At 38.9% G+C, this 21,685-nt stretch overlaps 1 protein-coding gene across 6 annotated transcripts in view; it reads right to left on the reverse strand.

The window, feature by feature from the left end:
• The window catches only part of LOC120310748 (partitioning defective 3 homolog), a 449,365-nt gene that overhangs the window by 392,436 nt on the left and 35,244 nt on the right, over positions 1-21,685 (reverse strand). For all 6 annotated transcript variants that reach the window (XR_005557452.1, XR_005557451.1, XM_039349526.1 and 3 more), the window contains exon 2: positions 9,117-9,295. Coding sequence is in view for 4 of the 6 variants with exons in the window: in XM_039349526.1 (XP_039205460.1) it covers positions 9,117-9,293 (177 nt within the window). In the remaining 2 variants the exon portion in view is untranslated. The remainder of the gene's footprint in view (positions 1-9,116; positions 9,296-21,685) is intronic.

Consider the following 21,685-nt stretch of genomic DNA (forward strand, 5'->3'; position numbering starts at 1 on the left):
GCAAAAGTTGGCTTGAAACTCAACACTAAGAAAACCAAAATCATGGCATCCGGCCCTCTCAATTCCTGGCAAATAGATGGGGAAGAAATGGAGGTAGTGACAGATTTTATTTTTCTGGTCTCCAAGATCACCTCAGATGGGGACTGCAGCCAAGAAATTAAAAGACGCTTGCTCCTGGGGAGGAAAGCTATGGCAAATCTAGACAGCATACTAAAAATCAGAGACATCACCCTGCCAACAAAAGTGCGTATAGTCCAGGCCATGGTTTTCCCAGTTGCAATGTAGGGCTGTGAAAGTTGGACCATAAGAAAGGCTGAGCGCCAAAGAATGGAGGCCTTTGAACTCTGGTGCTGGAGAAGATTCCTGCGAGTCCCTTGGACTGCAAGGCGTTCAAACCGGTCAGTCCTAGAAGAGATCAACCCCGACTGCTCTTTAGAAGGCCAGATCCTGAAGTTGAAACTCAAATACTTTGGCCACCTAATGAGAAGGAAGGACTCACTGGAGAAGGGCTAATGCTGGGAAAGATTGAGGGCAATAGAAGAAGGAGATGACAGAGAATGAGGTGGCTGGATGGAGTCACTGAAGCAGTAGGCATGAGCTTAAATGGACTCCAGAAGATGGTAGAGGACAGGAAGACCTGGAGGAACATTGTCCATGGGGTCGCGATGGGTCGGACACGACTTCGCAATTAACAACAACAACATGTATAGACTAAGCTCACACACACATACATCAATCAAGATATTCTCAACATATACTAGCTATCACATTGAGATGAGGAACACAATTTGCTTCTAGATCTGCCCAGACAGAAATGAGTCTAGCAATTCCCCTTGATCCACTGAGGGCCAGGAATTTTTGAATTACTTTGTTTTTTTAAAAAAAAGAAAGAAAGAAAGAAAGAAAGAAAGAAAGAAAGAAAGAAAGAAAGAAAGAAAGAAAGAAAGAAAGAAAGAAAGAAAGAAAGAAAGAAAAAGAAATGTAGAGGGATAGGATGTTCCAGACCAAAACATGGATAGCTACAATCAAGTAGATAATATAAAGTTAAACATGTGGTTTTTTAAAAGACCTACGCATTATGAACTTCATAGAATCTTCTTCAGACATATACTTAAAATATATCATGAAACCACGTTTTGTCTATATTGTCACTATCATCTACATTACCATTAATCATTATCTATATTATCATCATCATCATCTATAACAGAGGTCCCCAATCTTTTGGGCATCAGGGACTGATTCCGTGGAGAGAGGTTTTTCTGTGGACCGGGGGTGTGTGGTTCTGTGTGCTGCCTGCATCTTGCAGATGGGGCTTTGCTTGTTTGTGCGGACCGATTGCTGGCATGCCGCAGCCAGTACTGGTCCACGGACCGGGGAGTTGAGGACCCCTGATCTATAATACTTATCTTCCCTTTGTTTTTTTAGCCAATATCAACACGGAGGGAGGATTACAACATTTTCTAATCACCAACTGAAGAATAGCCAAAGCAGCAGTAACAATAGTTGTTCCTGAATTCTGTTTGGTTATACCTTTATTGCTTTACAACCATCTCAAAAATCACTCGTTGTTTTGTTATAAAGCTATGAATCACAAAAAGAAGATAGTACTCATACTCTGACTCTCTCCCTTTTAATTTTAATTTTACACTTGTTTTGGTGCATTTGCTTAATGTTTATTATCCCCACATGAAAAGCTGATAGTAGATTATTGGATTTCAAACAAGGCATTTAAGCACAGAATTCTATGGATTTTTAAAAAAGAAATATGCCTCACATAATGCAGGTGAATACATTATCCTATTTTTAATCATAGTAGCTTTATTAAAATAATTGTATAAATGTTAACAATTTTGAAATAAATTTGCATGCTTTGCAAATCAATCTGATATGATAATCATATTTTATAAACAAATGAAAAGCTTACCAACAAAATAAATTAAAAGGTTGATTTAATTATGTTTATTTTCAACGAACATTATTTCATATTGAGATTTAAAATACAAGTTCAAATGTTTTTTAGATATGTTATCTAATGTTTTGAGAGCCAGTATGATGTAGTGTTTAACACATTAAGCACAGGGAGATCATGAGTTCTACTCCTGCCCTATGCACAAAGTCACCTGGGTGGCCTTGTGACCTAGGGCCAGTCACTTTTATTTAGCTCTAGGAATGAGGCAATGGCAACCACTTTTACAAAACCATGCCAAACCTTGCCAAGAAAATTGCACAGACGTTCCAGACAGTCTTTGAAAACCAGACAGGATTGAAAGAAAGAAAGAAAGAAGAAAGAAAGAAAGAAAGAAAGAAAGAAAGAAAGAAAGAAAGAAAGAAAGAAAGAAAGAAAGAAAGACACCAAATCTCAGTTGTTAGTTATAAAGAAATATGATGGCACTTAAACATTAAACTGATTCATATGAATTGTCATAGGATTCTATGAAATTGCCCTGTTAATTTTATAACTATGGAGAAATACCCAAAATGGAATCATGCACATCTTCAAATATTTCTGCACGTTCAAGGTCATATTGTGATTAAGTACATCCAAGCTATAGGTATGCTTTAAGATGCAATCTGGATTCCAAAGAAGACATTACACCAATTATGTGTCCATATTTATTATAGTTGTGTAATTTTCTGCAACAGACACATGGGAAGTTTTCCCCAGTATGGAAAGGAAGAAATATCTCCCATAAATAAAAATTCATTTTTTAAACATTCAGTTTCTGCAATTAAAAAGTAGATCACTGTATATTTATGGCATTCATTGAATTATTACTTAGATGCACAATGATCTTCTATTTTACAATTATCAACTTCATGGAAAGCTTTAAAAAATGACATATTAATATCTGTTGCACCCACACTGCAATATTTGTCCATCTTACTGATTTAATGTTCCTTAGTGTCCAAATTCCTAGTGACTATGCTAAAGCAATCAAATTCCTTTTCATTTGGTCATTCTGCTCATTTCTACAGATGTCATGCTTCAGGGAAGTTCAGGAAAATATCTTGTAAGACAAAAAAGCAAATGTTCAGCTGCTAATAGCTAAACATTTAGATGTTTCTATAAGGATTCAGAGAAAAATAAACTTGAGGGTGCCAGAAATAGATATTGTAGCCCAGTTCTTCATCACATTTGATGAAAAAAGTCTTTAGAGAAATATAATCATATTTACATGATTATAGTTACAGTCTTAAATAATAGCAATCAAGAACGAAGGCAAATATATGTGTCCCAAGATAATGTCTCAGGATCCAATCTGATCAGTCACTGTGACCAGAGGTTTAGTCTTCTGAACTTTTGGATTTGTGCTGGAGCTCATTCTCAGGGAACTTCTCTCTCACCAGAATGTGTCTCCAGCACAAGTCCAAAAGCTTGGAAAACTAAACCTCTGAGCAAAGGCTCAGAACAAACAAAGACTTGCAACAGAAATCAAGGATAATAAAAAAGTTTCTTCCAACATATTAACAATAAGAAAAAAATCAAGGAAACTGTAGGCTCACTAAAGAGAGAAGATGAAATAACAGACAACAGGGAGAAAGTTACAGTATTTAATACATCACTGGAGATTTTTAAGAAGAGACTAGACAGTCACTTGTCTGAGATTGTATAGGCTAGGGGTGTCAAACTGCTGGCCCACAGGCCAGACACGTCACGACAAAACCACGCCCACCCCATTGCCAGCAATGGGGAAAAAGTTCTGATACATCACGCAACATCACGTGACGTCGCGAGTTTGACATGTCTGGTATAGGCTTTCCTGTTTGAGCAGTGGGCTGGACTAGAAAACCTCCAAGGTCTATTCCAGTGATGGCGAACCTTTTAGAGACCAAGTGCCCAAACTGCAACCCAAAACCCACTTAGGCATCATCGGGTGCCGGCTGGGTGTGGCCCATTGGTAACGGCAGACTGGGTAGGACTAAAAAGTTCAATCAATCAATTCCAACTTTGCAAGATCTTATTTTTTCCTGCAAGAAGTTGAAATTGACTGAATCTTTTTTTTTTTAATACACGGTGGCGGAGGCCTAAAGCGAAAAGGTTTTATAAAACCCAGATGAAGGCCTAGGACTGGGGCAAAGGCATGCGTGCCCATAGAGAGGACTCTGCGTGCCACCTCTGGCACCTGTGCCATAGCCACCATTGGTCTATTCTATTCTGTTCTGTTCTATTCTATTTCTATTCCTATTCTATTCTATTCTATTCTATTCTATTCTATTCTATTCTATTCCTTATGGAAGTTTGTCATTAAATTATTAGAATTTACTACAGACTATGTTTACCAATGTGGAATGTGTCAAGGGATTATGTGACTTTACTGCTATTTTTCATGCCCCTGAAGATTTGTAAGAGACCAAAACTTTTGCTTTATAATTTTAAATGCATATACTTGATCCAGGTAACATTTCAAATTTGCATTGATAATCCAAGAGTTCCTTAATCAATTTCATATAAGTGCTTGAATGACATGTTATCCATATGAATACAAATACTTGATAAATCTATAAACAATCCAAATTTGTACAATTAAAGAAATTGCACTTCACAATCAACTATAATATTTTTGCACTCAAAACACAAAACTCTATGCCTCTGAGACTTCCCAAATCATAAGTGGATTAATCAGAAAATACTCATCATGTCTTTTGGAACCTAAAGGTGCTTTTTCAAAGGCAACTGGACTTGCTTTGTTTTTGTTTCTTCTGATTGATTCTCCATCATTCAGTCAGAATTGAAGCCTTGGATAGAAGTGAAACATCTTCAAGCAAAAACAAAGGAAGTCCAGTTGCCATGACCTAGATGACTGAGAATCTCTGTAGATATGTCTGGTAGAAGTTTGTGTCTGGAAGAAACCAAGAGTTGGAAATGTTTGCATTTCTTCCTGCAATATGTAGCAGGCTACCAGGGTCCTTTTCTTATGTATTTCTGAAAAATATATTGATCTGAACACACAAAATTCCAAATCAAAAAGTTGTATATTCAAAGAAAGAGAGGTATCTTGTCCATAGCTTTCCTTATCTCTCTTTGAGAATTAAGCACATGCTTTCACAAGTCTGCTCCTAGGTAAAACTATAGCTAGGCAAACCACAAAGGGAAAGTCTCGACCTTGTTGTTGTTAATTGCAAAGTCGTGTCCGACCCATCGCGACCCCATGGACAATGTTCCTCCAGGTCTTCCTGTCCTCTACCTACAGGCAGTCTTCAACTTACAACCATTCATTTAGCGACTATTCAGAATTATAATGGCACTGAAAAAAGGCATTTATGACCATTTTCCATACTTACCACTGTTGCAGTATCTCCATGGTCATGTGATCAAAATTCAGACATTTGACAACTGGCTCATATTTATGACAGTTGCAATATCCCAGAGTCATGTGATCACTTTTTGCAACCTTCTGATAAGCAAAGTTAATGGAAAAGCCAGTTCACTTTGTAAATATGTGACTAACTTAACTACAGTGACTCACTTAATTAACTGTCACAAGAAGATGGTAAAATGGGACAAAACTCATTAAGTAACTGTCTCATTTAGCCATAAAAGATGGACAGTGTTTAATATTCATATGTTATGTATATGTAGGGGTGCAGGTCTATACCAGTGATGGCAAACCTTTTAGAGACCGAGTGCCCAAAAACTGGCCCCGCCCCTGCCCCTGCTCCACCCCATCCCCCGCCCCGCCTGCCCGCAGGGCCACTCACTGCCTCCAGGGCCTGTCGCAAATTACCCAGGCAGCCTAGCAATGCTATGGTGGTCATGCCTTCTGCTCACGCCCTGCAGCATCAACTGTGCACAATGGGGTGTGAGGGCAGAGTCTTGTCTACGCTGCCTGGCTGCCATGTCCTTGGCTGTGCTCCTCTATGTGGGCCACGCTCAAGGGCGACACTCCTTCAGGGGGGCTGCTGGAGAGGAGGGGGTCACGGGGGGAGGCAAGGCTGGGGCAACAGCACGTGTGCCCACAGAGAGGGCTTTGAGTGCCACCTCTGGCACCCGTGCCATAGGTTCGCCACCACTGGTCTATACATATGTTGTATATACTATGTATGTGTTGTATATAGTATGTTTAGGTGTGTGTCATATATGTGTTTACTTTGAAAGCGGACAACTAAATTTCATTTTTGATGTGTGTCGTGCCCACAGTAAAAAATGACAATAAAGGTTGCCTTGCCCTGTCTTGCCTTGCCTTGCCTTATCTAAAATATTGGGCTGAATTGTGATCGTAAATCTGGACTTCTTATACTTGGCCTTAACTTCTGATGCTTTGATAGATACATTCAGAGAGTTTTCTTGACAACAATATGGAAGTAGTTTCACATTGCTTCCTTCCATGATATAACTTTTTTTACTTCTTAGTCTATCATAAGGTGCTTGGTTTTTCAGATTATCTCTTTCTCAAAAAAAAAATCTTAATTTTTCATTGTAGATAAGGATTATTACTGAGACTCTACATTAGGGTCTTCCCTATTCCCTTTAAGACAAAATAGGTTCACTAAATTTAAGATATTTTAGAGGTTCTATTCCAAAAATAGAAGTGTCCTAAATGACCGAATCATTCTTGTTACAGATGGATTCCTATAATACCTATTTATTGTGAATCTTAGAACATTTGAAACTTAGGTTAGGATTGGATTGAAGTAAGTTTTGGTCCAGGCACAATTGGACATTCCTTTGCTTAAAGGATTAATTTAGCAAGTGGTAGGAGAGTCTGCAATTATAATGTTCAATTCACAAAAGTGTACAGCATATTGGACATATGGGATATTAAAAGACTACAGGTGTACAAGGAAAATTTTCCAGACAAATTGCCAATCAAGAATGCTCAAGAGACATCTTTCTACTACAGCAGTTTTCTTCTTAAAAAAAAAAAACCGTTAACATTAGCTACAGATTTTTCTTTTGCGGTGAACATAGCAAGAAACCTCTTTACATTTTTACTTTGGGTTTGAAATTAAAGCAGGGAACCTGGTGACAGATTTTTGCACAGGGTACAAAGGACAAATGGAAGACATCAAAATATTTTAGTACACAAAATTATTTATAGGAAAAAATAGGGAACTCAGGTATAGGCACTTAACTAAAATATAATCTAACACAACTATTGAAAAACATACATTATTGTGGAGTAACTACTTTATAATAAAGGATTTAACTCTTTAGATACTCTCTCATATTACAGGTTTACAAAGAAGAAATGGGAGTATTAAAGCTTATGTCTATGGACTGAAAAAAAAACAACCAATAATCACAAGAACAAAAGCATGTATTATAAGAGAAATGATAAGGGTAGATAGAGAATAAAAGATAAAAATAAGGATTCTAAATTTAAAAAATGCTTTCCTCCATCTTTTCAACAACCCAATCCACTCAGCTGTCAGTGTAAATAAAATACATGTGATACTGAACCTTATCTACTTAGGAGTACTTGTGCATGTGTGTATTCATTTTCTTTCATTATTTTTAAATGCAGTGTCAGCATGTGTATAAAAATTTAATTAATTAACCAATTAACTTGCAGTCTTTGTTTTGCCTGGGTTCTTATAACTGTGCTTTGAAATTGAAATAATATCACGTTGCTAAAGAAAAATACTTTTACAGACAGAATTAGGTCAAGGAAGAAATTGCAGAGGGACTAAACAAAAATGAAAAAAATTGTCTTTGATGTCTTCCATTTAAGAATAAAATTATACAGGAAAAAATGCTTCATACCTCTTCCTTTAGTCATCAATTTCATTGTTTATCTGGAGATGCTGAACCCAGAAAAATTATGATTATTCCTCAAGGTGGGAATAGTATCACCCGTTGATGTCCGTATTTCTTGGAAGTTTAAATGATGCCATTAAATTAGTAGCCTTATTATATATACCTATTCATTGTTCTTTAGAGAAAGGTACAAAAGAACTTCTGCAATTAAATGATACAACCTTGATAGAATAGTAGAAATCCAGAATCACTGTGAAAGCGATAACATTCTAGGGTCCATTTTTTGGGTAAAATAACCCAAGAAAAATCTTATATTCATCCTTTTGCAAGACTGCTGTATTCATTTAAGTGTTCATAACTAACAAGCCATCCTGTTTAGCAATTATGGAGAAAATTACCATAATGCATTTGGAGGATACCAAATGTGGCAACAGAATAGAGCAGTGGTTCTCAACCTTTCTAATGCCGTGACTCCATAATACAGTTCCCCATGTTGTGGTGACCCCCAAGTGGGTGTGGCCACCAATAAGAGGGAGTAGGACAGCTAGGGAAAAGGGAAAAAAATGGCGGACAGCGTGGTTGGCAACCCCCATGAAATGGTCGTTTGACCCCAAATGGGGTCCCGACCCACAGGTTGAGAACCACTGGAATAGAGAGAGAGAAAAATGGATGTACCTAAGTACTCCCATATGTGAGAATATGCACTTGAACAAGCAACTATGCTTATAAACCTAAAATTACACAAGGCAAAATAAAAAATATTCAACTACATCACATCTTCTCCAAATTAATACAGCATTTTCAATATAATAAAGAAATATTTTTTTAAAAAAACCAGTATTATGACCATCAGGTAGTCAACTCTGAAGTTTAGAGATAAAGAAAATTTGAGGACATATATGTGTGTGTGTGTGTGTGTGTGTGTGTGTGTGTGTGTGTGTAATTGATTGGAGTTTTTCCTCAATAACACAGATTCTGTGTATGTGCACACGAACACATATAAAATTTCTATGTCAAAGTAATTGAACAAAAACTCCGATCAATTTCTGTCACATGTGAAGACTAAGAAATCTTGGTGTAATTTATAAAGACTTCTGTTAACCAGGTAGGTTGTCTACAGTCTATTTTCAACCTAGTACGCCATGAAGCAAATCTAGAATTGATGAGAGCTTGTCTGTCAACGGTTGAATCAAGCCTCAAATAACCCAATCCCTGAGCTTTCTGTGATGCAATTTGGTGATTAGAGCAATGTAAAAAGATTAGCAGTTTGGCGATTAGAGCAATATGAGAAGATAAGCAAGCCAATTTAAAACTGACAGTTCAGTGTAAATTGAAGCATGAGTTGCCCAAATGAAGCAACCATGCTGAAACATTCAAGAATGTCATTTTTCTAGCAGAAAAAAAAATGTAATACCTTGCGCTCATGACTTCTTGTGCCACCAGAAGGATTCTGCTTCAGAAAGCCTGCTGTTGTGGACCATCTTGTGGGGTTTTTTCGTGAAGGCTCTTCTGAAGTAAAATTGGTATCGCTGATTGATAAGGAGAGGCCCACTAATGCTGGGTCACTGCTGCGCCGTACATGAAGTGGCATATCTGAGGAGATAAAAACAAAAAGAAACGGTGAGGCAAGATTTTTCCAACAAAGGGAGAGACTCATACTGTTCTTATTTGGAAACCAAATGGTTATAATCTCCAATCTGCAGGATACAAAAAAGTCCCAATTAGTTATCTAATGAAATCAATGGAAGAATACATTGCTCAAAGGCCAGAAATCCTGCTTTATAGGATCTAAGCAATCAGTGGGTGATGGCAGAATTAAAAAAAATAAGTTAAATTCAATTAATATACTACTTTGTGTATTTAATAATTCTCCCCTTCTGTTGCATCAATTTAACTTAGCAACTGTTCAGTTACATTAATTATTCCGGTATAGCTACTGTTTAAAGTTACAACAGATCCCCCTACATCCAGTTTTGATGTACGTACACACACACACACACACACACACACACACACATACACACACACACACATCCTGCAGTCACATGAACACACTTGGATATTTAGAAACCAACTTTTAGGGCCAGTTGCAGCATTTTGTGATTTTGTGAGATGATTTATGACAGTTTTTCCTCAGAAACCAATTTTCCAGATGGTTTCCATCAAAAAATGCCCATGCAAATGCACTGATACACTTAATGACCACAATGTTCGTTTAATAACTACCATGAAAAAGATCATAACATTAGTCACATAAGCCTCAACTTACAACCACCATCACTTATGATGGAAATTCCAGACTCCATTACAGCCATAAATCAAGGACTACTTGTAATGTGATTATAATTTTTTTGAGAAGTTTTTTTGACTCAAAGCTTTAATGGGTTATATACAACCCTGGGTTGGATTGTACTCCCTTTTTTTAAGCACCCAACTTCCTTGAACAAACAATATGAAGTTCTGAATATTCCCTCACTTATTTATAAAATTCAAAAGGAAGATACAGTATTTTAACCAAAAACAATCACACTGATCTTTTATAAAGTGACAGTGACTACTGGCATGATGTATCTAAAGTCTCTGGATGATTCAGAATAATATTTTCCCCTTCTAAACAAATGAGGAGAGCATCACGTAAAATGAGGACCCAGATTGTTGGGGGCAATGTAAATATATATATACATTGCTTACTGGTGTACACCGCTTAAAGAGTGCTTGCACTTAAAGTGGTATATAAGTCTCATAAATAAATAAATAAATAAATCATTTGTGTTTACAAGCAATTTGGCTCAGTCCTTATTCACACTAAAGGATATATACATAGCTAAGAGCATGCTTCCATCATACTATTCATTACTGTACAGTCTCTAAATGTATAATAAACTTGGTTTTATGTTACAATCTTCCTTATGATTCCTGTCCCTAAAATAGAATATTGTCGATACAATTTACAAAAACACCACAACAATCATCTTCCGTGGGTAAATATTGTAGAACTGCAACACCAACATCTTTTACTATCAGTCATTCATAAGCAATTTCTGGATCAGGTTATTTCGCATGGATTGCAGATTCACCCTGCATACATAAGGACGAAAACAAAAGCAGGGCCTATTAATTGTGCTGCTCCTTTTTACAGTGGATCACCTTTTAGAAATAATTCAGGGGCTTACTAAACTATGTCCTGGAAAAATTAGGATATTTCAAAAATATTATGAGGCAATTAGTCACTACATCTCTGCAGCATGTTGTTTTTTAAAAAGTTATGTAAGTTGCAAAAAGGGGGCTGGAGCTATCAGACTTTCTTACAAAGCCCAATTTTAAATAAGCATATAAATTCAAGAGAGTTTGATCTTCTCTTTCCAAAGTTTGTTTAAGCCTATGATAATCACAATTGATTTGATCTTGTATTATCTAACTTTGGGAGGACAAAACAATTGATGTTACACAGTTGTGGGCATTTATATAATACCTATTTTATTGGAGTAAAAGAGATTGCACCATTAACCATTATGTACAATGATCATAATCTTTTTCAAGCCCTTTTTAGATAGGACTATTCATGCCTTGATCAGGACTGAAAATCCCATTGTAACTGGCAGAAAGACAACAGGATACCATAGTTTCGATCATAATGTTTTATATAAGCAAAGATTATTGCTACACTGAGTATTTATTGAATAGTGTGATACTGGGTCTTTTAAATTTATTTGTCCACAACACAGCACCCAAGCAAAACCTCAGCTCTCAGATATTTTACTTGGGAAGGAGAAAAGTAAGTGAAATAAAAAAATAAAATTTATTTTCACTACACTATCTCCCTGTCCTGCTTAAACACCATATATTTTTATTGTACTTCCAAGACGTTCAGTACAGGAAATGAACTTTCAAGAAACATGTTTCTAGCCATGACGGAAAATGTAATATAAAAATGGAACATCTCTATGGAGTTCTCTGACGTCACGGTTGTCCCAAAGGTGATTTTAAAAGGGCCACTGGACTTTCTTGGTTTTTCTTGAAGATGTTTTAATTTTCATCCAGAACTGACTAAGATAAGAAGTGAAATGTCTTCAAGAAAAAACAAGAAAATCCAGTTTCCTTTTTAAAAGCACCTTTGGGACATAAAAATGGAATACAAATAATTATATTCCTGTGCAGGTATATTATTCTTACCTAACAGCATACAATTTATGTGCATGCAATTTATGAGATTGTTAAACATTTTAATCAGCTTTATTTTTATGTTCAAACCAAGTCCATAAGTCTGTATTCTTTGACGCATATTTCCATCAACTAATGCAACCAAACATTTGAATACAGGCAATGTTCCAAAACCAAAGTGGACTTTTTGAAACCGAGGGGTAATTTTTATATTATTATTTTAGTATTCAAGATCCATAAAAAAGTGTTAATGGGCCATTAGAGGCTTTCAGACCATTAATTGTCCCAAATGTGGGAATATGCTCAGAAAAGTTATTTTCTAATTCTTTTATAAAGCTACACAAGCTGTGCAAATATTGTTGTGCACTGTGTGAAGGAATGCCTATTTTTGTGAATGCTTAATGTGCTGTCATTTATTTCCCCAGATGGCCATAATTTAACCAATATTATTTCCCTTTTAAAAATCATTATTTTTAATTATTAAAAAACCCAAATGTTTTTAGATAAAGCAAGGGATGTATGATGGAATAACTCAAGAGAGTTGAACGTGGTTTGTATGTGTGTGTGTGTCCATGTGTGGGAGGTTTTTTGGCTCCACATATTCTTTTCAAATTATCAGAAATATACAGAATTTTATACATATGACCACACTATATCTTACATTAAAATGTAATAATATCAGTTGTTTTATTCCCAATTTCCAATCTGTTTTTGCTCCAATGACACTCTGCCATAAAGGTATACTGTATATATATTCCTTTATATTGTGGCATCCCATCTCCATTTTTTCTCATATACTTATTAAAAAATTACTTCTGCATATTTGCAGGTCTGTTTATGTGTAAATTATGGAAGATTTAGAGGGAATATTTAATGTATATGCTTCTTGATCAGAGTTCTCTATCCTATTTCCCAGTTCAATTCCTTCTAGACATCAAAAATAGAGCAATAAAAGTAATTTTAAAAATCCATATCCTTATCCAGATTTAAATATTTAACTCTGCATATTTTTGCTGGACATCTGCCTAAAGACCTCAAAATTATAACATGTAAAAAGAAATAAAAAGCAATGAAGCCTGTAATAATACCATCACTGATTAGCTAATGATTCCCAAACTCTCATTTGAAATTCCTCAAGAACAGATGCTAATATAATGAAACAAATACTGCTTTGCTGCTTCTGAATAACAGAATAAAAGAGTTGGAATGGACCTTGGAGGTCTTTTAGTTCAACTCCTTGCTCAACCAGATGACCCTATACCATTTCAGACAAATGGTTGTATAATCTCTTCTTAAAAACCTCCAAGGATGGAGCACCCACAACTTCTGGAGGCAAGCTTTCAAACTGGTTAAGTGCTTTTTCTTCAAGGTCCTTGGTGCTCTCTGAATTTGGTTGCCTCCCTGCAGACACTTTACCACATATCTACAAAACATCATCAAAGCCAGAAGAGAGTGGGGCAGAAAGCCATTGGTGAGCCAGAGCAAGCCACTTGTATATAAACTGAGAGCAAACCCCATTCTCCTACAGCACTGATGATGTTACCCGGTTGGGCAATGAAACATCTTTTCAAGTGTCCCTCTGCTCTCCCAAAAGATTTACGCATGTGGGTAATGAGAAGGTATGATGTAAAGTGAGTTTGCTGCCAGCTTATACTCCTCTCCTGAAGCTGAATCTATATTCAAATGTAAGTGGCATATACAAACAACATGCTACAAACAACAACAACAAAAAAAACAATTAGAATGCCTAGACTGGGGAAATATAATGCAGTACCTTTTTAAAAGGGGATTATTAAAAATAGGACAATTGTTTGAAGCCAGAATTACAGTAGTGGATATTCATGCAGACCAAAATACACAATTTTATATAAATAAAAATATTGTCCCATCAACTCTTTATCACTGATGCTACACCTATCTAGGTTTAATCAAAATCATTAATATTTTAATTAAATGACTGAATAGGAAACTGATATGTTGTGAAAGAATAAATCAGTGTCCAATAGCATTTTTTTCAAGAGTGCATCTGGAATTAAACTGCTCAATAAAAATTCTTGGAAAATACATGTGGCAAGTGGCTAAAGCTAACGCTATATCTGGAATTATAGGACTACCTTAAAGATCATGTTGAGGATAGGAAGGAGTGTTTGTAAAAATGATCTTGGGAACCTCTAGGAATCAATTCTTCTCTTGAAGAATTCTTTTCTGACTGTAGGACAAGAGCGAACACAGCTGGGAAGTAGAGTAAAATGTATCATCAGTTTAGAATCCCTGCACTAGCAAACACGACATCCAAGTCCAGCCCTTTGAATTCCATTGACACTGATCTAAGGCCAATTTAGCAATGACAGCTGTGTATAGGCTTCAATAAATCATTTATGCTGCAATCTACATGACTAATTCTGATTCTTTGCACCTGAGAGCGAAAATGTCCCATATAGGAAGTTTTTAGACATCCAGATATGCTCATCTGCTAAAAGGACTGGATATCTACCAGAAATTGATTGTTTTATTGAATTTTATTTACAGATCATTAATAAACTTCTCCCCCAAGTACTCCTATAATTCCTACTGTGAACAGGAATTATATAGATTTTTTTAGTTTGTTTGACTGATTGTTTGATTGTTCCTTTTATTTGTTTGTTTGTTCCTTCAAGTCAGTTTTAACTCTGGGTGACTGCCTGAACAAGTTCTTGCAGTTTTCTTGGCAAGATTTTTAACAGTGATATGCCATTGCCTACTTCCAAGAGCCAAGAGAAAATGACATGTCCCAAGTCACTCAGCTGGCTTTTGTTTAAGGTGGGACAAGAACTCATAAACACCCTATTTCTAGTCTGATGACTTAAACACCGTACAAAAGTGTCTCTCATTGTAAAATGCATTAGGTAAATGTTACACAACAATAAGAATAATGGATATAATCTCTGGTTAATTTATATATTTCAGAATTATACTCCTTTTTAAAAGAAATAAAAAAATTACGTAATTATTTTACATAGTTAAAACATTAGAATAGGACATTGGTAGGCACGATGTAGTGTCACAAAATCCTGGATGATACCTCATCATATCTGATGCTTAAGGCTCCTTTGAAGACTGGATAAAAGAGCCATGATCTCTAATCACAAGGCTTCAAATTCTCATTGGCACTAATGCACTGTAAATATTGATTTCCTTCTAGAGGCAAGGTGTATTTTAAATAAGCACTGAAAATGGTAAATCTAATCACACACTGTAAAACTTTTTTTAAAACCAAAGAACCAGAGGAGAAAAATAAAATGAAATGAAGATGTACTAGGAGTTTAAACATCTTTGAAAACATTCTCAGAATTATTAACTCAAGAAGAGATGGATAATGAAATAACATAAAGAAATTTTGTATGGACATGCCAAAGAGTATATTTTGCTAAGAAAGCTGTTACCCCTGCTTCAAACTATAACAGAGTCTAGATTTGCAAGATAACAGAACGGGATACCAAATAGAAATAATTTCCCAAGGATAGATAATGATTATTTTCCATTGCTTTGATGTACAAAGAATTTTACGAAGAGCAATTATGTTACATCTTACTGTTCTTTTGCAAATAAAAACAAGGTCTTTCTCAGTCATCCAGGTTATAGTTGTCCTAAAAGTGCTTTTTCAAAAAGCAACTGGACTTTATTTTTCCTTGAAGCCAATTCCTTGAAGCAACTGAAATTCTGAACTGAAGAAGCTTCTTGGATGAGAAGCGAAACTTCTTCAAGGAAAAACAAAGTCCAGTTGCCTTTTAAAAAAGCACTTTTGGACACGGCCTAAATCATCACCCCTAGGATAAGAATATTCCTCAGTTGATGCCTTCTAAAGGCATCAGGAATTCTAGGAATAAAATTCCCAACTGAACTGTTCGGCCATCAGGTTGTAAGGTAATTTTTTCATATATCTTATTGTAAGCTGAACATTAACAAACCGTTTTATACCAGTCAACTGAACTTTCCAAACAAACATTTGTGTAAATCATCTTTGTTATTTCAGTAGAATTAATATTCCAAGGAGCAAACTATAAAAATATTTTAAAGATTCAAAATAAGAATACGTGGACAGATATCCAGCTACCTCATTTGATATGAACTTTCAGATTCTTCATCTTGCTTTACTGGCATTTGATTTTTAACTGAAGCTGGGGGAAAAAAATCAAACTGAACTTAATTCTATGTTTTCAAATGCATCCATATCCAGCTTGAGCTATATACTGCCAAGCATACTCAATCTTCTTTTTGTGACCTTCTTAACACTATTTTGACTGAGATGCCAAAAATTCATAAGATGATCTAGTCAGCTTTTGGCTTGTGCAAATATTCTGTTATGGCTATTTCTCTCCAGTTTAAATTTCAGCCATACATCCGACAACCAAGCAAATCAAATTCCTCACAACTGTTTCCTAGGTAACTAAGTATAAAAACTGGGCAAAGCAAATATTGTGAAAACTTTTAGCAATCTAGCTGGCCAGAAAAGATGTAAATGTAAAACGCATTTTAAAGGATCATTTTGAGTGGAAAAGGATGTCAATTATATCCAAATGTTCATTCAATTTGCATGTATATTATTTACATCAATGTACATCACTTGTGTAATTATGCAATTACAAATTTTACATCACACCAATCATTAGCATAATTTCATAACTGACACAAATGATAACAAAACATCAGTGACTTATTATTATGACATAAATTGGTGCAAAGGGGCGTTGACTTACCTGAACGCCTTTTCTCAGCACGGAGATGGATAATCCACGCAGTGGGTTGAGACTGTATTCCTGGCCAATCAGATCAGTCAGCCAAAGTTGCCACGCCCCGTCTTGGACCATGATCCTTTAGTCTTGACTCGAGCGCAGCCATTGACTGACAGTAAGACGTTTTGGCTCCACTAAATATACCCTATTATTCTAGTCTATAAGGGTGGGTGTGGATTATCCATCTCCGTGCTGAGAAAAGGCGTTCAGGTAAGTCAACGCCCCTTCTCCAGCACTGGAGATGGATAATCCACGCAGTGGGACATACCAAAGCCTATTGTCCCTTGGGTTGGGGAATAGACTGGTCCCGTGTGCAACTTTGGTCTAGCACCTGCTGGAGAACCCTCCTACCGAAGGAGGCCTCTGCAGAGGAGTACCTGTCGATTTTGTAATGACGAATGAATGGAGAGGGCGAGGCCCAAGTGGCTGCCCTGCATACCTCTTCAATAGAAGCCTGCATGGCCCATGCTGCTGAGGTGGCAGCACTCCTTGTGGAATGGGCTGTGATATGCTTGGGGACTTGCAAGGACTCCGCCTGGTATGCCCCCGTGATGCATGCCCTAATCCACCTACCGATGGTAGAGGACGAGACCTTCCGGCCCCTAGTAGCAGGGTGGAAGGATATGAAAAGCGCTTCCGAGCGTCGGAATTCCGCTGTGCGTGAAATGTAATGTCTTAGTGCCCTGCGTACGTCCAAGGTGTGCCATTGTTGTTCCAGGGGATGAGCTGGGTTTGGACAGAAGTCTGGTAGGACTATTTCCTGTGATCTGTGAAAAAGGGAGTTGACCTTTGGAATGAATGAAGGGTCTATTCTTAGGACTACCTTGTCCCTGTGAAAATGGCACAGGTCCTTCCTCATTGAGAGAGAAGCTAACTCGGATATCCGCCGAGCTGACGTGATGGCTACCAAGAATGATACCTTATGGGTCAGATAGCGAAAGTCACATGTTTTGAGTGGTTCGAAGGGCGCTCTGGTAAGAGCTTGTAGTACTCGTGGTAGTTCCCACGATGGATCCCTGTGCACGGTTGGCGGTCTGATGTTTGCAGCCCCCTTGAGGAAGGATCGTATTAAGGGATGCTTGCCCAAGGATTCACCGGGGCTGGCAGAAAGTATAGTTGAGAGGGCGGCGATTTGCCTGCGCAGTGTGTTTGGCGAGAGGTCCCTCTCTAGGCCATCTAGTAAAAATTCTAGGATCTTGGGAATTGTGATCCCTTCGAGTAACAATTCCTGTTTAGAGCACCATGATTGGAAGCTTCTCCATGTGGCCTCGTAGATACGGTTCGTGGAGGGGCGCCTTGATGCCTGTATGACCCTAATTACACCCTGTGAGCAAGCCCCCTTGGCTAAAATTGACCGTTCAAGAGCCAGACGGCTAGTTGTAGCCATTGTGGCTCTGGGTGGGAGATCTCCCCCTGCTTGAGGGAGATCCTCTCCGGAGGAATCCGCCATGGATTCGTGCGGGAGAGACTCCTCAAGTCTGCGAACCAAGGTCTCCTTGGCCAATAAGGGGCCACAAGGATTACCTCAGCCCTTTCCCGCAGAATCTTGCGTACTACCGCCGGAAGGAGAGGTAAGGGTGGAAACGCGTACAGGAGCCCCCTTGGCCATGGGCTCCGTAACGCGTCCGTCTGCTCTGCTCCCTTGGATGGGAATCGGGAGAAGAAGCGAGTTAGGTGCGTTCTCCTGTAGTTGGACTCACTCTTTCGGTCCTCGGCTTTAAGAGCCTCAGCAAAATCTCCTGATATGGCCGTGTCCGATATCAGGGGACCTATGGGTTCGTCCACCACCGGCACCTCCAATGTTCCCTCTAGCTCCCTTGCTACGTTAAATAGCTTCCTCTCCGCATTGCTAGGAAGCGGTAGGGAGGTTGGCGCTGCCCACTGTTTCCTTATTGTGTTTAGGAACATGGTCGGGCATGGTATGCGGTGTTGAGTGGTTACCTTTTCGGCGAACGTCGGCTCAGCCTCCGTGTCAACTGTGACAGGCTCCGCTGGTGTCCCATGCCCCAGATGGGCTGTGGCCTCAGCCTTGCGCAGAATGGTAACAAAAAGAGAAGGGTTAAACAGGCCGCTGAAGGACGGCCCTTGAGGTGAGGTGTCCTCCTCCTCCTCAGACATTTGAATCCCTTGTGACGTACCTGGCTGGTCCAGGTAAGCTTCCTCAGAGACCGACGAGTCTGAGATGGAGGAGAGGTCCTGATGGTCCTCCGTTTCCTCCCGATGCCTCGTTCTAAGTCCTAGAGGCTTGGCTTTTGAAGTTTGAGCCCTGGCCTCAAATGCACGGTCCACTGCCTGTGCTATTAGGGTAGCTAGCAGATCCCCTGTCAATGCAGGAGGAGTGACCATTGCCTGCGACCCTGCAGGTGCTGTGGTTAGCATGGTCCTCGGGGTTTCCTGTAACCTCCGTGGGGAGGGGGATCGGGAGAGCGATGAGAATTCGCCTATCCCACCCTCTGTTTGGGACTGTGATGAGTTCCCTAATGACCAAATGGCCCGTGGGGATGAAGGGAGACCCAGCGGTAGATCAGGACCTATTCCCCCATTCTGCCTATTTTCAATTCTGGCCCTTTTCTGGGCTCTGTCGAACTCTTTTTCTAGGGCTTGGTGTCTTCTGATTGCCTGTTTGTCAGCCTTCTTTGATGACTTCCTTGCAGCCTTTCTAGGGGCTGCAGAGGATTCCGAATCCTCTGAAGCAGGTGCTCCAGAGGATGAAGGCGGGGCTCCAGTGGAGGGAATGATTGCTTCCTCCATTCTCCACTAACGCTGGGCCGCGATAGGGGGGACCCAGGTAGTAGGAGAGCTCCAACTTTGAGTAAGGACAGGCGCACTACTGGGGGCGTCTGGAACTCAGGAGCAGACTCTGCAAAATTGTCAGAGTTAGTCACTGTGCACGGATAAGAACAGGCACGCTAATGGGAATGCCTGGAACCCGGCTTGACTATGGTGGGTAAGGACAGGCACGCGACTGGGGATGCCTGGAACCCACCACTAAATCCAGAGGCGTACGGGCCACTAATGGGGGACCCGAAGTCTGGAAGGAGCCAAAGGCAACTAAACACAGTTAGTTATGAAAGGTTCTTATTTACTTTAGGTAGAAGACACCAAGTCCTGGAACCAGTAGCTATGTGTCTGATTTGAATGTCTCTGAATGAATAATAGATGCTTTAGTACCCCAGTACTGCTTGCCTATTAATTCACTCCAGCGGCTGAACCTAGCTTTCTTAAGGAACTTTAACTCCCCTGTTTGGACAAAAAATATGGCCGCCGCTGCCAGGAAACTACTGCGCATGTGTTAACAAGGCTGCCTATGCCACGTGCGGTTCTAACAAAGAGCTGCGCATGCTTCCAGCTGTGCAGACAATGGCGCCTCGTTTAAAAAATCCTGAGCAGCCTGGAGTGAAAAGACTGCTCCTTCGCACGCCAGCTGTTTCCCTTAATCAATCTCCCTCCCAGCATGCGTCCCCTTTGTCCTCCGCTTCCCTCGCTAACTGCTTGCCTTTCTGTCTTTTTTTTTTTTTGTTTAAACGCGAGGGGTTGCCCGAGCCTCCCCGTTTGTTTAAGGCGGCTGCCGGCTGCTGGAAGGTGGCTGGGGTTGGTTAGGGAGGGGAAGTTAGGGATTTCCCCCTTTTAAGTGGGGGTGGTTTCCCCTGTAGGAATCTGACTTCCTGAGTTTTACAATTTAGCAAGGAAATTTTTGAGTGGTCAATTAAATTGAATTAAATTATCTCTAATTAACTTTTAAACTAAGCAATTTCAGCTACTAGAAAAAATCCCCCCTAATGGAAAGGAACTATACCTGCCCAGGAGCCAAAAGTTGTAGATGTCTCGCATGGCCAGATCAGTCAAGACTAAAGGATCATGGTCCAAGACGGGGCGTGGCAACTTTGGCTGACTGATCTGATTGGCCAGGAATACAGTCTCAACCCACTGCGTGGATTATCCATCTCCAGTGCTGGAGAACTACTAAAGATTTTGTCCATTATTTTGTGATGTGGTCAAAATCAAACCTTTATATGCTATACCTAAAGTCTGCTAAATGGGAGTCTCTTCAAGATAGGCTTTACCATATAAAGATATGGTAAAGCTTAGTGACCGTTCAAAGATACAGGCCCTCACCATTTTTCACACTTATGACCGTTGCAGCATCCCCATAGTCATGTAATCAAAATTCAGATATTTGGCAACTAATCCATACTTATGACTATTGCAGTGTCCCAAGGTCACGTGATCCCCTTTTGTAATCTTTTGTCAAGCAAAGTCAATGGAGAATCCAGATTCACTTAACAACCGTGTTACTTACTTATCAGCTGCAGTGATTTATTTAACAACTGAGCGTGAAAGGTCGTAAAATGGGGCAAAAATCACTTATTAGATGTCTCACTAAACAACAGAAATTTGGGGCTCAATTGTAGTTGTACGTCATGGGATAACCTGTATGCAACCCTTTGAAAACTTCAGAGAGGACAATGTTGAAGTTTTAACCTACTGATACTTCTTGATATATAAAATAGGACATTCCAGAAGGTTATGTAGAAGCACTAAGCTCATTTATAGTTAAACTTCAAAATAATCTTAACTGCCTACAGATGAAAACTTGTTGGATGTAATACTGCCAGTGTCAGGACCCCTCCAATTCATTTTTTCTGGGCTCTGCCATTTTGAAGGGAGGGAGGAGATTTCACTCTGTTGGGAGGGGGGCTCATGAATACATTTCCTTTACTTTATTCTCTCCATCTTTGATGTACCTCTTGGGGTATGAAAAGGGAAATGAATGTGCCAGAAGCCATGTGGCTTATCTCCATTCTATTTTAAAGAAGACATTATGCCTTGGAACCATCCCTTATCGCTCCTGTGGATAACAACTTCACATCTGTAGATTGCCTGGAAACAAACTGGACAGTTGGGCACTGGGGAGGGGTATGAGAAGGGAAGTTTTAATGTAACATTTTGTGCAGGAATTCTTTAGATCTTGCCTTGCCTTTCTGCTTTCACTGTCTCTCAATAAAAGTTCCTGTTGAAACAATGCCAGTTTCAAGAGTTCTTCTTTCTT

This window comes from Crotalus tigris, unplaced genomic scaffold (genome assembly GCF_016545835.1).
Source record: "Crotalus tigris isolate CLP2741 ecotype Arizona unplaced genomic scaffold, ASM1654583v1 scf7180000018287.699579, whole genome shotgun sequence".
Classification (NCBI taxonomy): Eukaryota; Metazoa; Chordata; class Lepidosauria; order Squamata; family Viperidae; genus Crotalus; species Crotalus tigris.